The sequence below is a fragment of the Lytechinus variegatus genome, chromosome 5, assembly GCF_018143015.1.
Source record: "Lytechinus variegatus isolate NC3 chromosome 5, Lvar_3.0, whole genome shotgun sequence".
Taxonomy (NCBI): domain Eukaryota; kingdom Metazoa; phylum Echinodermata; class Echinoidea; order Temnopleuroida; family Toxopneustidae; genus Lytechinus; species Lytechinus variegatus.
The window spans coordinates 15,441,604-15,456,063 of NC_054744.1; the positions used below are offsets into that span (position 1 = coordinate 15,441,604).

Genomic DNA, 14,460 nt, shown 5'->3' on the forward strand with positions numbered 1-14,460 from the left:
AGTATATTCTGTGCAATTCAAGCAATTCCGTACACAAAATGTGTTTTTATTCAGACGAAAATCTTTTCGTCATGACGCTGTTTTATTTCGTACACGAAATTTATTTTGTGTCACACAAAATTAATTTTGTCTCAACGAAAAAAATTTCGTCTAGACGAAATGTAATTGCGTCCACAAACTTTTTTTGGCGTGCCATACTCCGTCCAATTCACGCCATTCCGTACACAAAAGTTCTTTTGTTCATATGAAAATGATTTCGTCATGATGCAATTTTATTTCGTATACGAAATTATTCTTGTCACACAAAATAAATTTTCGTCGAGACAAAATGTAATTTCGTCCACAAAATTTATTTCGTACACACGAAATGAATTTTGATCTAACGAAATGGCACCCCAAGTGTTCAAAGGAAAATTCTGTAGGAAAATTTGTGTTTCACTCCAACGAAATTCATTTCGTCATGATGCAGTGTGATTTCGTATACGAAATTTATTTTGTGTCACACTTATAATCAATTTCGTCGAGACGAAATAAAATTGCGTCCTCAAAATTCATTTCGTTGCGATGCGAATATCTATTCCGTCGATGAAAGGATTTTGTGTCACATCACAAAAAATTCCGTCGACGAAATGATTTTGTGTCACATCACAAAAAATTCCGTCCATGTAAAATAATTCTGTCTCCTCTTTCTGGCAGGGTATATGAGATCGTCGCTGATTGGCTGCACCTTGCTCAAGCCGATCTTCGATCGATCGATATCCGGCCGCGGGACGGTCACACTCACAGGTCGGCATGTTGGTGAACCTTTCCTGTTTAGCTTAGATTTCACGTTATCATGGTTATTCATGCCAACAAGAGCTGCAAACAACTTCTCTAATTAGTAGAATGTGGACGGACATTGCATTCGTAAGTTCAGCTATGTTTGAATTACGTTGAAAACAAAATGGGAAATCGTAGTGGTTGCCATACCTGCTACTTTCATTTGCAAGAAGCTGTGTACTGTAAAAATTATAGTCCCATGTATTCAAGTTTGTGTACTGTAGTCAGACAAAGGGGGGGGGGGGATTGGTCTTTTCTGCACACCTAAAATGGTGAGGAATTATACAGGCTGAAGATATTTTGGCCTAGAACTTAGCAAATAATGTAAAATTCATACAGAGCAAAATGCTGAAAATTTCATTGAAATCAGATGACAAATATATTTTTTTTTAATTTGAAATAACAAATTTATTCAACAGTTTGGGCATGTTGGGCGGGCTTGGCCGCAACTTGGCGCAAGTTTACCCAGCCTCACTAACCTCGTACCCCGGGGCCGGGGCACTTGAACAAAAAAGTGGTGGGGGTGTGCCGCAGGAGAGACAAAAACGGGGGCCTTGGGCTTGGAGCGGGAGTATTGTAAAAAGGAGGGTCCTCGGAACGGGGTTTGGAACTAAAATTTTGTGAAATGGGGGTCCTTGGAAGTTGGAACGGATCGATCGCCAGCGTGTGAGTACGTGCGTATGCATCCCTATGGAACGGGCATCCGTGATGCAGCTAGCGCAGCCTCCGCCGGGTGCGCTCGCTCAGAGACGATGGTCGGACAGCGCTCTGTGGCCGCTTTTCACCAAAATTGCAGCAGATCAATGCGACCGGAATGGCGTAACGAAAAATATGCGAAGCTTTGGAGCGAATTTCTTCTTTTTTCTAGATAAGAACAAAATGCTTTGCCTTGGAGCAGCTTTCTTTGTTTTTTTCTCAATAAGACAAAAATGCTATGCCTTGGCTTGGAACGGAAATTTGGGTGTAAAAATGGGGGTCCCCTCCGCGGCACATACCCACTATGCATTATATACTGAGTGCCCCCCCGGGCCTCGTACTAGTGTGAGTGCCCTAGCCTAGGCTACTCCACTTACACGTATTGCGATGTTTCAGTCTTGATTCAGGCCCTCTTCAAATTCAGCTCCTCTGTAATTATGCTCTCGCAGACAAAGTCCGGAGGGGGCATTAAGCGTTCCATCTGTCCATTGATTTGCCTGCCTCCCCCCCCCACCCCCACTTGGTTTCAGTGCAATAAATTGAAATATATTTGATTGTTTTTTTTTTAAATTTAGGTGTGTTGGTAGATGACACTCTAGGCACCGTGCCTATTAATTCCTGTGTTAAAAAAGTGAGTGCACGCGAATTAAAAGTTGGACTTAAATTACTAGATTTTAACATGGAACTCCATTAAGAAAACTATTTTTAATTAGTCCCTAGATACTACTTCTTTTCTTGGGGTATTGAAGCCTATTCGTCCAGAACTTGCTCAACTTTTGCGACTAGCCTTGTCGCCATAGGGTTGTACACATCCTCGTTTAATACTGATTGTCACGTGACACGGCAATGTGTGTGTGTGTGTGTCGTTAGGCTGTTTGGCCTGTATTCAAGGCGTTCTATCCGTTATGATTTTATATTGAAGCAGAATACATCAGGTATAGGCCCATGTCAAGTCAAATCGATACAGGGATCGAGGAGGGGGGGGGGGGGGGGGGTAGAGCAAAAAATTCCCAGTCACATGGTATGAAAATGATATTTTTTAATGATTGTTCATGCATTAGGGCAAACCCCTGTGTGGCAGGAGCATGATGAGTAAAAAAAATGAAATAGTAGAAAGAAAGAGGCCGAAACATATGGCACGTGGGAATAAAGTTGCTTTATATGTTCCAAGCGAATGAAGCAAGCGAGAAAAAACCTTTTGTGCAAATCTAAATTTGAGACAGATATCTTACCTTACACTTTTCCTAATTTTGGTTTCTTTAATTCCCTTCATTTTTTTATATCTTGGTTGTACGTAGAACATTCGGGGGGCATGCACTGGGCATAACCCTGGCTTGTGTACCCCAGTGCTAAATCAGCAGGTGGGTTTTGATATCTCTGGATCTTTAGCAATTTTAAAACTTTTTATAAAATGGATGAGAAAATCCCTGCAATCTGATTGGTTGAGAGCAATGCAAAGATTTTACTGGGCTGCATGAACGATATCCCGATAATCAAAACGCAACGATATCCACTGTAAACAAGCAATCGCCCGAAAAGGTCATTGTGATGTCATCGCGCATGTACTGTTACCGTCACTTGTTTACGTCAAAATTTGAATTTCGATCAAAGCAGAATGAATCAAAGGATGCAAAATGATCTGTAAGTACAAATACGGTACCGTAATTGTCATTGGGATTAAAACTGCCCACATACTCGTTAGTTGAGAAGTCCAGACATACATGTACGATCTAACGTTAGATCTATACTGCCCTGGGCTGGCTGTGCACAGCGAAATATCCACTGCAGGCCCAGGCAGGCGCTGGCCCCCGGCGCGGCCCGCATACACACACAGCTACATGTATTGGAGGTCGGAGGCTGCCTCAACTGCTCAAGATATAGTCAATGCAAAGCTGTATCTGGCATTTTGGGTATAACAATATCTTTGTGGCAACATTATCCAGTTAAGCCCATATTTATGTTGTCCAGGGTTATCAAAGTGTCTGCGCTCTGCATTAGATTTTGGAATTTTCATGCATCGATCCGGTAAATAAATCATGCGTCCAGTAAATAAATCATGCGTCCGGTAAAAAAAATCATGTGTCCGGTAAATTAAATTTACCGGACGCATGAAATTATCATGCATCCAGTAAATCATTAATTTTTGTGGTTTATTAAAAAAAAAATTCCATTCTATAAAACTGTGTGCATGTGGTTACCTTGTACACAGAGTTCCTACTGACCCACTCTAATGCATCATTTGTATATAGATGGCTACTATTTTTTATTAAATCGCGAGTGTAGACCTAAATGTAATTATAGAAAAACATTTCGTTAAGGTTTTTATTTTTTTGACCCCCCCCCCATAAAAGAAGGAAAAACAATTATAAATGAAGTTATAATATACACCCCTTTAATGATTTCGCTTTTTCTTCTCTCTTTTCCCCTCCTTTTTTTGGGGGGGGACCTTTTCGTTTATTTCCCAGTCTTCCCTTTCTCCCCCCCTCCTCTCTCTTTCTTTCTTTCCTTTTCTCTTATCTGGATTTTTTTTCCGGTGAAATCCACTAGGGATCAAGGGCCAGCCTGCATGCCCCTGCAGCGGTTTACGCCTCTGCCGTGGTATACGCATGATCTTAACCCTAAAAAGACTGAATCAGCCCCCCCCTCGACATTTTTCGTGATAAATCCGCCGCGCAAATCTTTTTGACCGCGTTGCTCGCTGACTTTTTACTTTCAAGTCTCGCACAACTTTTTGAGACCAAAATTGTGACCCCCGGGTACACAGTTTCGAAATTACGCAACATTTCGTTCGTGCATGCAGACCCAAAATTACTCAAAAACGTGAATTTGTGTACAAATCCAATACAAATAGTGTTTTTAGCCAAAATTCATAAATGTATTATTATTTTTCCTTTTACTGCTTAAGATCAATTTATTTTATCTTTTTCATGGTCAAAATAAAGTCCCTGACAATTTCCATTGAAAAAACAATGAAAAACAAAGTCGAAAAACAATGAAATACATAAGAAATTTAGAAAACAATAGAATACATAAGAAAATAAACATGATGTTGAAATTTTTTAAAAATAAATTTGATCAGATGCCTATCTAGAGTAGGTGAAACAAAAATTAGCATTTCAGGGGCATTATTTTATTAATTAGAGCAAACTAATGATTTTACGCAAAAATTAGCATAATTAATGAAACATGAGATTTTTTGCATAATTTGATGTGATAATTTGGTAGATTATGCCATGGGTAATGTGTGCCAATTTTCGTCGCGATCGCGCAATCGACGTCCGAGATCATAAGGGGGCGCTGAATCAGCCCCCCTCCCCAGTCTTCTTAGGCATCGAAATAGCCCAGTCTATTTAGGGTTAATCATGATTAAAACTAGAGGTAAATCCAAGATTTTCCAAAGTAGGGGGGGGGGGGGTGGGGTGAATTTTCTCAAGTACAATTAGACAACTCCCAAAAAAGGTTCTCACTTAAAAAAAAACCGGTCATTTTGTCTCACGTAAAGTGATGGTCACTAAAAATGAAAGTCATTTCGTTCGCGTGATATTCGGCAAGCTCCCCCCAAAAAAATAAATAAGAAAAGGGAAAGTCATTTTGTCCATGTTATATTTGGCAACCCCCCCAAAAAAAAAATTAAAATTAAAAAAAAGGTTTTAACTGTAATAATGATCGAAGGTAATTTTGTCTTGCGTAAAATTTGACAAATGAAAAATAAGATTGTCACTAAAAAAATGAATGTAATTTTGACCCACATAAAATTTGGCAAGCCCCCCCCCAAAAAAATGAAAAGGTTTTAACAAGCAAAAAAAAGGCTAAAAAGAGAAAGAAGAGACAAGAATATGAACGAAATATATCCCCATTACAAATAATGCTGTGATCATCATGAGGGAGGGGTCGCATAACTAATATAATTCCAAAATATTTACTATAAATCTCAATAGGGGGATCGTGTAGAAATGCTCACCAACAGTGAGCATTAATATAATCCATTTTAATTTCAACTAATTTTATAAAGTATTAAATGTCTTCCCACCAAATGAAAGTCATATCGCATAACTCCAATTTGTATTAAGGCGTACATTTACCAAAGTCTTGGGTTTGAAATCAGATTCAGAACAGCATTGTCCAACCGGCAACCCATATTTTGGGTAATGTCGCCTATGAGGTCCAAACATTAACATTAATCATTGGTACTAGGAGTGTGTGTGTGTATTTTGAGTTTTTGACAGACGTATATCAATCAGGTTTGATTATTTACGTCTGGGACCGACCTTTAATGTCACAATCCGAAAGACGTGATCAGGGCTCGAACCTCTGCATCAATGTGTAACTTCCCCACAGCTTGGAGTGGGTGACACCATAGGAGTGGATGACACCATAGTAATAATAATAATAATATTCCACATATTTATATAGCGCTTAATGCATCGGAACGACGTCTCTAAGAGACTAAGCGCTTTCCAGACTCAGTATTACCACGGTCATCAGAACCTTGTATGCCTGCGTACAATGTATGCACCTTCTCCACTCCCTGGGGAGCACTCCAACAAGAGTTCCAAGACTCAATTGCTAGGCATACTACATTATACATAGGCTTTCACATCCTACCAGGTACCCATTTAACACCTGGTGGAGAGTGGCAAAGTGGATTAACGCCTTGCCAAAGGACGCTAGTCCATGGCGGGATTCGAACACACGACCCTCTGATAGTACAGGCCAAGTTTGAATTTGGAGTCGGCAGGTCAAAACACATTAAATATGCAATTTAGTTTCCGCATGATAATGTCTTTTTTATGAGTTATGAAATATTCTACTTATTTGAACAAATTTGGGTGTGTAGGTAGATGATACCAATACAGGCTAAGTTCGAATTCGGAATATGCTGGTCAAAGATCACAGCTCATTAAATATGCGAGTTGGATTCCTCACGATATCTTATCAAAAGTCATCAGATTTTTTAAAATTTGGGTGTGTTGGTAGATGATGATGCACAGCATTTATATAGTGCCATATATCTGTTAAAGACATTCCAAGGCGTATTGGAGGAGCCAGCCAATCTGGGTCGCCTACAAGGGTGCGCACACAGAACTGTGACCCGCAGGTATCTCCTCCCAATTACTGGTTGGGGGTATCCGGGTGGACCACTACACTGGGTCATTAAATATGCGAGTTGGTTTCTTATAAAATAACATCAATATGAAATAATCACGTAGGCCTTATATAAAAAGTGCAAAGGCAAGCAATTTTTTTTCTTACTTTTTTTGGAACTTTTATATATGTATTTAGGATGTATTTTGTCCTGAAAATTTAACATTCTAGGCACCGTTTGTGATCCTGAACAAGATGTGTGTGTTCTAGATAATTACTGAGAATGCCAAGCACGAACATAATTTTTAATAAGTGTTCTAGCATGATCCTGTTAAGGACTGTTTAACCATGAGGATGGTACATATTTCAATAATGGGAATGCGAAGCACGAGCTGAAAATTGTTGACATTCCGACCTAAAAAAAATGGTCATTTGTTCTATGCACTAGATCATAAAATGATAGGTACGTAACTAAATAATTGATGCGAGTGCAAATTGGGAATTTGAGTGTGGCAAACTGATTCTGTTTGGTTCTGCTTGCGTAGACTGGGGCCCGTTTCTCAACACCGTTAAGTCTTCTAACTTCTTAACTAAATTGGAAATAGTTAGCTACCTGTTAGCGAACTGTTTCACGAATCCCTCTTTGCCAAGATCGGGGACAACTTGACCAAATAGTTATGACATCTCCAAACCTGTCATAACTTACTTCTTTCTTAAGGATCAAGTCCACCTCAGAAAAAATGTTGATTGGAATCAATGGAGAAAGACCAGACAAGCACAATGCTGAAAATTTCATCAAAATCGGATGTAAAATAATAAATTAATGACATTTCAAAGTTTCGCTTATTTTGAACAAAATAGTTATATTAACGAGCCAGTTACATTCAAATGAGAGAGTCGATGATGTCACTCACTATTTCTTTTGTTTTTTTATTGTTTGAATTATACAATATTTCATTTTTTACAAATTTGACAATTAGGACCTCCTTGCCTGAAGCACAAAATGTTAAAATAATGTAATTCCACGTGTTCAGGGAGGAATGACACTTCATTTCACATGACAATGACGAGAAAATAAAAATAATTCATATTTCATATAATAGATTACAAAAGAAATAGTGAGTGATGTCATCAGTTTCTCATTTGCATATCGACCGAGATGTGCATAACTGTTTTGTGAAATGAAGCGAAACTTTAGAATGCCATAACTTTCTTATTTTACATGCAATTTTGATGAAATTTTCAGTGTTATGGTTGTTGAATTTTTCTCTTTTTATTCAAATAAAGTTTTTGTTGGAGTGGACTTGTCCTTTATGTAGTGATATCATGTGGATAGACTGTGACATTCAAATGAGCCTCGAAATTTGAAAATTTTATTACGTAATAATTTAAAGAAAAATGAATTATATAGCAAACAAGTGGGATAAATCATTTAATAGTAATTGTAATGCACAGAAATTATAACAAGTGTTAATTTAAGGTAGTAAAATAATTGAATTGACAAAGATTCTACCACTTCAGGTCATCCATAATTGGACTCGTTTTCAGACCCTTATCAAAATTTTAATAAATTCTTCCTCTAATATACGCATAGCATTCATAAAATTGTGCGTTTAGGTATCTAAAGAGTTTAACAATCCATGATAATATATTTTTTGATGATGTTTGGAATCCTGAAAATCTGTTTGATTATCATCATATTAAAGGCAAAAAGAAGCTGCTGAAAACTGCTTATCTAAAAAAAAAAGAGCCAATGGAGTAAATTAGAGAGTCAAAAGGGGGCCTAAGCTTTCGATCCTAGCAGAATCTTCGTCGGAGGCAAAATGACAAACATAAAGTGGAACAACCATGATATAGACCACAAACATCCAACAGCAACACTAGAAACCATCATGTTAGGAAGAAAGCCTTATGGTTTACTTACGTAAACTATTCAAATTTTATATCTTGGGATAAATATCTCAATGTCCACTTACATGTGATTTTTTTTATCATGATATGAATTAGTGTTAATTTCATTTCCTCAGAAATTTAATGCCCATGTCTGCATGTTTAAGTACTTTTTAAGCATATTTTGCCTCTATTTTTTGCAACTTTTGGAAAATTTGCTATTTTGTGACTAAGGCTACGTCTGGTATGTACTTTCCACCAATAGTATCAATATGATATTAATGGATTCTAGTTAATCCTTTTGGGTAATTTTGGAACTAATTCTGTGTTTGGTAGATAAATAGGACTAACTTGTCCAGGTGTTGAGAAACGGGCCCCTGCTGATGAGTAGGCCTAGAGTTTTTATGCCCCTGCAGATGAAGCCCGGAGGGGGCATTAAGTGTTGCCCCTGTCAGCCCCCCCCCCCTTGGTTTCCGCGCAATAACTTGAAAAACATTCAATGGATTTTAAAAAATTTGGTGTGTAGGTAGATGTCACCAAAATACAGGCTAAGTTCACAGCTCATTATGCAAGTTGGTTCAAAATTTATTTTTTTGATTATATTTATATGCGTATTGATTTCTGCATGATATTAAGTTCAATCATATTGAATAGATTTCTGATCGCGTTAACTGGGGCCCGGGTTGGCACGTTTTAACCAGTGTGTTTTAAAACACATTTTTTTTACTTGTGTGTTATAAATAAATCCTCTTTCTCTTCCCCCTTTACTCTTTCTTGATTGCTTTGTCATGTTCCTCTTCTCCCTGTTCAATCTTGCACAGCAATCAATATTAAGAATATCATTTTAACAAACAAATCTATGTGATTAGCTCACTTTTATCTACAATAAATTCGTAAACATGGCAGGGCCACACAACATTCAAGACTATTTTTGGAATGCATGCATGGTTACGCAGTTATGATATACACAAGTGCATATTATCAGATTCCGAATTGCTTAAAAACTTGATTTCATGTACAACTCAATGTGAGTCATTGCCAAAATTTGTATCTGTATCATTATTTTCAGAAATTGCTGAAAATTTCTATTAGTAATAAATTTGAAAATCTGTACATAAGAAAAATGAAAAAGTAAAAAAAAAAAACATTACCAGTAACCTACATAGACTGGGCTATTTCATTTCCTAAGAAGACTGGGGGGGGGGGCTTTATGATCTGGGCAGTCAATCATGGGATCACAGCGATGATTGGCAAACGCATTACCCATGGTATATTCTAAAAAACTATAATCAAATTTTGCCTAAATCTCATTGCTAATTTATGCGTAAAATCAAAAGTTTGCTCTAATTAACTAAATAATGCCCCTGAAATGATCACTTTTGGTTCACAGACTCAATATATTTCAACATCACACTTATTTTCTTATGTGTTTATTGTTGTTTCAATGGAAATAGTCGGGGACCATATTTGACCGTAAAAAAGTTGAAATTAATTGATTTTAATCAGTAAAAGGAAATATAATGGCACATTTATGAATTATGGCTAAAAACACTATTTCCATAGATTTGTACGCAAATTCACATTTTTCCAGCAACTTTTGGTCTGCATGCACTTCCAAAATGTTGTGTAATTTCGAAAACACATACCAGGGGGTCGCAATTTTGGTCTCAAAAGTTGCGCGAGACTCGAAAAAGTGAGTGAGTGATGCTGTAAGTCTGTGAGTGATGCGGTAAAAAAAATTGCGCAGTGGATTTATTGCAAAATATGACAAGGGGGTAAATCAGCCCCCAGTCTCATAAGGGTTAAAAACATTATATAGGCCTACTGATTGTTTTTAATATACATTTGATCAGAATTCCTGAATTAAAAAAATAAGTAGTTCAAGGGCTATATTTATAGGTTTGAATTGAATTTGTATTTTATGCCCTAAAATTGGTATAATTGATTCAAATGAAATAAAGCATATTGATTTACCCGAAATGAAATTAAGCTTTGAAACCCAATGTATATCAATTTTTCCATTGTGCAAATTCTCCTCGCCCCCCCCCCCTCGATTGACAAGACTCAGGATACCTAGGGACAACACGTATATAATCATGTATTAGGAATGAAATGTCATATTACTTATAAAGTGTTTTTTTTTGTAGGCATTCAATTTCCATGATTTAGTAATTTGGGGGGAAATATCAACTTTTCTGTTCAAAATTCATAAACAAAATTGTGGTAATCTCTTATTAAAACATCAAGAACTGAAATCTTATTTTATTTAGTGTATAGTTTAATTGATTTACAGAAAATTGCATCATAAAACAATAAAAAAACATTTTGTACTACAATTCTGCGGGGGCATCTGTTTCCTTTGGACACGTCAAACTTTCTTAATTATGTGTAATTGATTCTATGACATGTGTTTACATTTGCTGCAGATTCCCATTCAGCCATTGGACTGAACCGGTACCAAGACCGGAACTGTAACACAGTAAGGATGGTCAATATGAAGCGAGCTTCATTGAATTCCTCCAAGAGCTCTGTACTCTGTTCTGATCATTTTGAAGATGCTTGCTTTGACCTGGGCAGACGATACGTCTTAAACAGGATGCTGTCCCAACCATATTTGATTTCCCGCCTCGTCTTCAGAAGGTACAGTGGATCTATATCATACATGCGTTCTAAAGAAATATATATTCTGTTTTATCTACCTTTGTTTTGATAGAACATTGCTTTAATTATTCAATTTTCAGTAGCAAAATAGAGATGAAAATTATCCTAATCAGGAGGATAACCATGGACCGGGGCCTATACTGTGTATTTACAGTAAACTACTAAATAAATATATTTTTTAAAATTTGGTTTAACTCATAATCCTGGGCTACTTTGAGATTGCAAAGTAGCCCAGGAGGGGGAGGTGGGCTTTTTTGGTCCCCCTCTTCAGATCTTGCCTCTGATCAAAACGAAAACCAATGCACACATCAACATCAATGTAATCTGCAAGCATGGAACTAAAGGTTACAGAATTCATTAAAATTTATTGTTAATAAATTATTTATTGTTAATAAATTAGTAATGCTAATTTATGCGTAATAGAGAATTCTTTGTTTTAAAGGTTAATCTCTAAAGAATTCCCGAAATTCTATGATTTCTAACAAAGTTGCTCAAAAATAAATGGTAAATGACATTTCTAATCTTATGTATTTTATTGTTTCTATAATTCCATATGTATTTCTTTGTTTTGGGGCCTTATGTATTTTATAGTTTTTTTAATGGGATCTGTTCATGGCACTATTCTGATTATAAAAAGCAAAGATTTGATTATTTTCAACCAATAAGTGCAAGAATAATGATAAATTTGTCAATTATGACTGAAAATAGAATTTCCATTGGATTAAATGTGTATACAAAATAATATTTTTGAGCAATTTTTGGTCCGACATAAACTCATAAAATGTTGGGTAACTGAATATCCGGGTATCTCAAAAGCTCTGCAGAATTGACCAAAAAGTAATCATGGTACCTCATTTCTCATTGTGGACTTATCATGAAAAATGTGGATGGGGAGGGGAGTTTATTAAGCCCCCCCCCCCCCCGGGGCTAGATAGGGTTTATATATCATGTATATTTTTAAAAAAATTATCTTGTTGCAAGTCACTGCAAAAGGTTTGATTTCTAAACGAATATTGTTCTTCATGGATAATCGAATATTTGATTGAAAAATTATCTTTGAATAGTTATCTTTTCATTCTTGTATCTGTTTTTGTTCAATATTGTTTTTCTTATTTTTTTATTAATTCGTCTCCTACAGAATTCACCCAAACCAAGGTATTTCCCAAAAGACTTTTCGATTCAGCAAACAACCTCCCAGATACTGCAAAGACACCAGTGCCAAAGTCTTCAGCACCTTAATTTCTCGAAGACCACTCCTACTGAATACCAGAAAGTCCAAGAGGGGTAAAGTGGAAGTCAACAACAATAATGGACTGTATTAAAACTTGGAGAAGAGGCTGAAAACCACACAGAAGTCCTACCTTATACATTACTTGCTTTTAAGTTTGGACAAACATTGATTTGCACAACTTTACAACAAAAAATTTACGCTGTGTGGATTCTGATTATTTAAAATAGCTCAATGAAAACGTTTATCACTGGGCATGTAACAAAAATGAATTCATTGAATTTGAAGATGTCTTACAGTATATTCATTCTGATTTGAATGTCAGAAGAGAAAAAAGTTTGTGAAAAGTAGGAATGACGGCAAGCTGACAGAAGAATAGAATACATGTAGGATAGAACAAGGCCACAGTTATAAATGAGCTGTTGGATAGAGACAAAAAGATGAATTAAGAATGGGGGTGATAGAGAAATAGAGACAGGAATTGGGGAGCCTGTGATGAATGCCTGAGAAAGTAAAAATTACCATATTTTATTTTTTTAAGGATTTGAACAGTCAGGAAGAATGTGGTCTTTTTTCTGTTGTTATTTCTCAAAATACTGGTATGTTTTGTGTACAGAAAGGGGTATAATCCTTTGCAATAATCACTCTCACAGAAAATATTAACTAATCAAAAGAAAAGTCAAATATTTCACTGATTTACAATTGTTCGGTCACTCTCATATCTAAAGTTACCCCCCCCCCCATCATTTCAAGGTATTGGAGAGAGAGGTTGGGCAGGACATGGCTGTCAGCAGAAAAAAAATGCAGGGTGGGGCAAAACAATTTTGGGATATGTGCGAGGGAGCGAATGCGACAGAGCAGAATTTTGTGGGGGGGGGGATATATGCGAGAGAGCAAAATGACAGAAGGAAAATGCAGGGGCCAAGAGATTTGAGGAATATGTAAGAGGGAGCGAAGTGACCAAGCAGAAGAAATGTAGAGGACAACAAATTGTTGGGTATGTGAGGGAGCAAAGCAACCAATTAAAAAAGGAGGTTAGTCAAAACGTTCTTGAATATGAGTAAGGAAGCAACTTGTTCACTTCCGAGCAGTAGGACTCGTTTTAAAATAGCTTAGGAAATATGTGTTTCCTAAGCATGGTAAACACATATTGTAGGCCTATAGTACAATTTAGGTGCTCTAAGAGTTAAATTCTGAATGAGCTGCATTTGCTGGTAAATCATGCGCAGAGGATCTTTGTCTTTTATCCATTTCTACACTTTTCTTTAGATTTCAGTTTTAAGGCGGGAAGGATCCCACCCTCCTGTGGATGCTAATATTTTGACTGACCCTGGGTAAATAGAATAATTACAAAAACAAAAATGATGTTTTAATATGAGATTTTTTAATGCCCCTTGAAAGTCCACCATCTTTCTCACTCTCTCCATCTTTGTTTTTATTCATTTTAACTTTCCAATTCTTTCTCTCTTGATATCTATAAAGTTCAGGTTCACCCTTTTAACTTGCACTATTCCAAGCCCCCAACCAATTGGCATCCACAGGAATGGGGGAGTGGGGCTTCCCCCTAGAAAATAAAGTCAAACAAAAGAAAAATGTGGAAAATAGAAATGGATAAAGACAAATAATCCTCTACGCATGTCTTACCTACCAATAGTTCATTCACAATTTAATACCTAAATTCTACTGAGTTTACCATACTTAGAAAATGCATATTTCCTATGCCATTTTTAAACAAGTCCCTATCGCTGGGAGTGAACGTGTTGCTCACCAGCACGAATTCGAAAATATTTTGATTGACCTGGGGCCCGTTTCATAAAACATTTGCCGCAGCGGCAACTCCCATTTTCTGCGGCAAATCTCAAAACAGCGGCAAATGACAATTTCTGCGGCAATATTTGATGCAGCTATTTGAGCTGCGTCAAATATTTGCCGCAGATACTTTCAGGGGCAAATGACAATTTCTGCGACAATATTTGATCTATTTGAGTTGCGTCAAATATTGCAGCAGAAACGGCTTTTTCATCAAAATATCAACAATTTGGAGGGCCTAACAACCATATTGCTAAAGTTTTTGATGATAT

At 36.8% G+C, this 14,460-nt stretch overlaps 1 protein-coding gene across 2 annotated transcripts; it reads left to right on the forward strand.

The window, feature by feature from the left end:
• The first annotated feature begins 686 nt into the window (after positions 1 to 686).
• Positions 687 to 14,393, forward strand: LOC121415554. 2 transcript variants are annotated; one of them, XR_005970021.1, is made up of 3 exons: positions 687 to 906; positions 10,917 to 11,130; positions 12,290 to 14,393. XR_005970021.1 is itself a non-coding variant. In XM_041608803.1 (3 exons), the coding sequence occupies exons 1-3, from the start codon at positions 3,150 to 3,152 to the stop codon at positions 12,471 to 12,473; spliced, it is 405 nt and encodes a 134-aa protein (XP_041464737.1). In that variant the 5' UTR covers positions 3,006 to 3,149; the 3' UTR covers positions 12,474 to 14,393. The 2 variants fall into 2 exon arrangements, 1 of the variants encoding a protein (XP_041464737.1); XM_041608803.1 differs by lacking the exon at positions 687 to 906 and adding an exon at positions 3,006 to 3,156.
• Positions 14,394 to 14,460: the final 67 nt, after the last annotated feature.

Bases quoted from the DNA above. Each gene is read 5' to 3' on its own strand.
- LOC121415554 (XM_041608803.1), top strand. The intron at 11,131-12,289 runs GTACAGTGGATC...CGTCTCCTACAG, and splicing joins TCCCGCCTCGTCTTCAGAAG to AATTCACCCAAACCAAGGTA.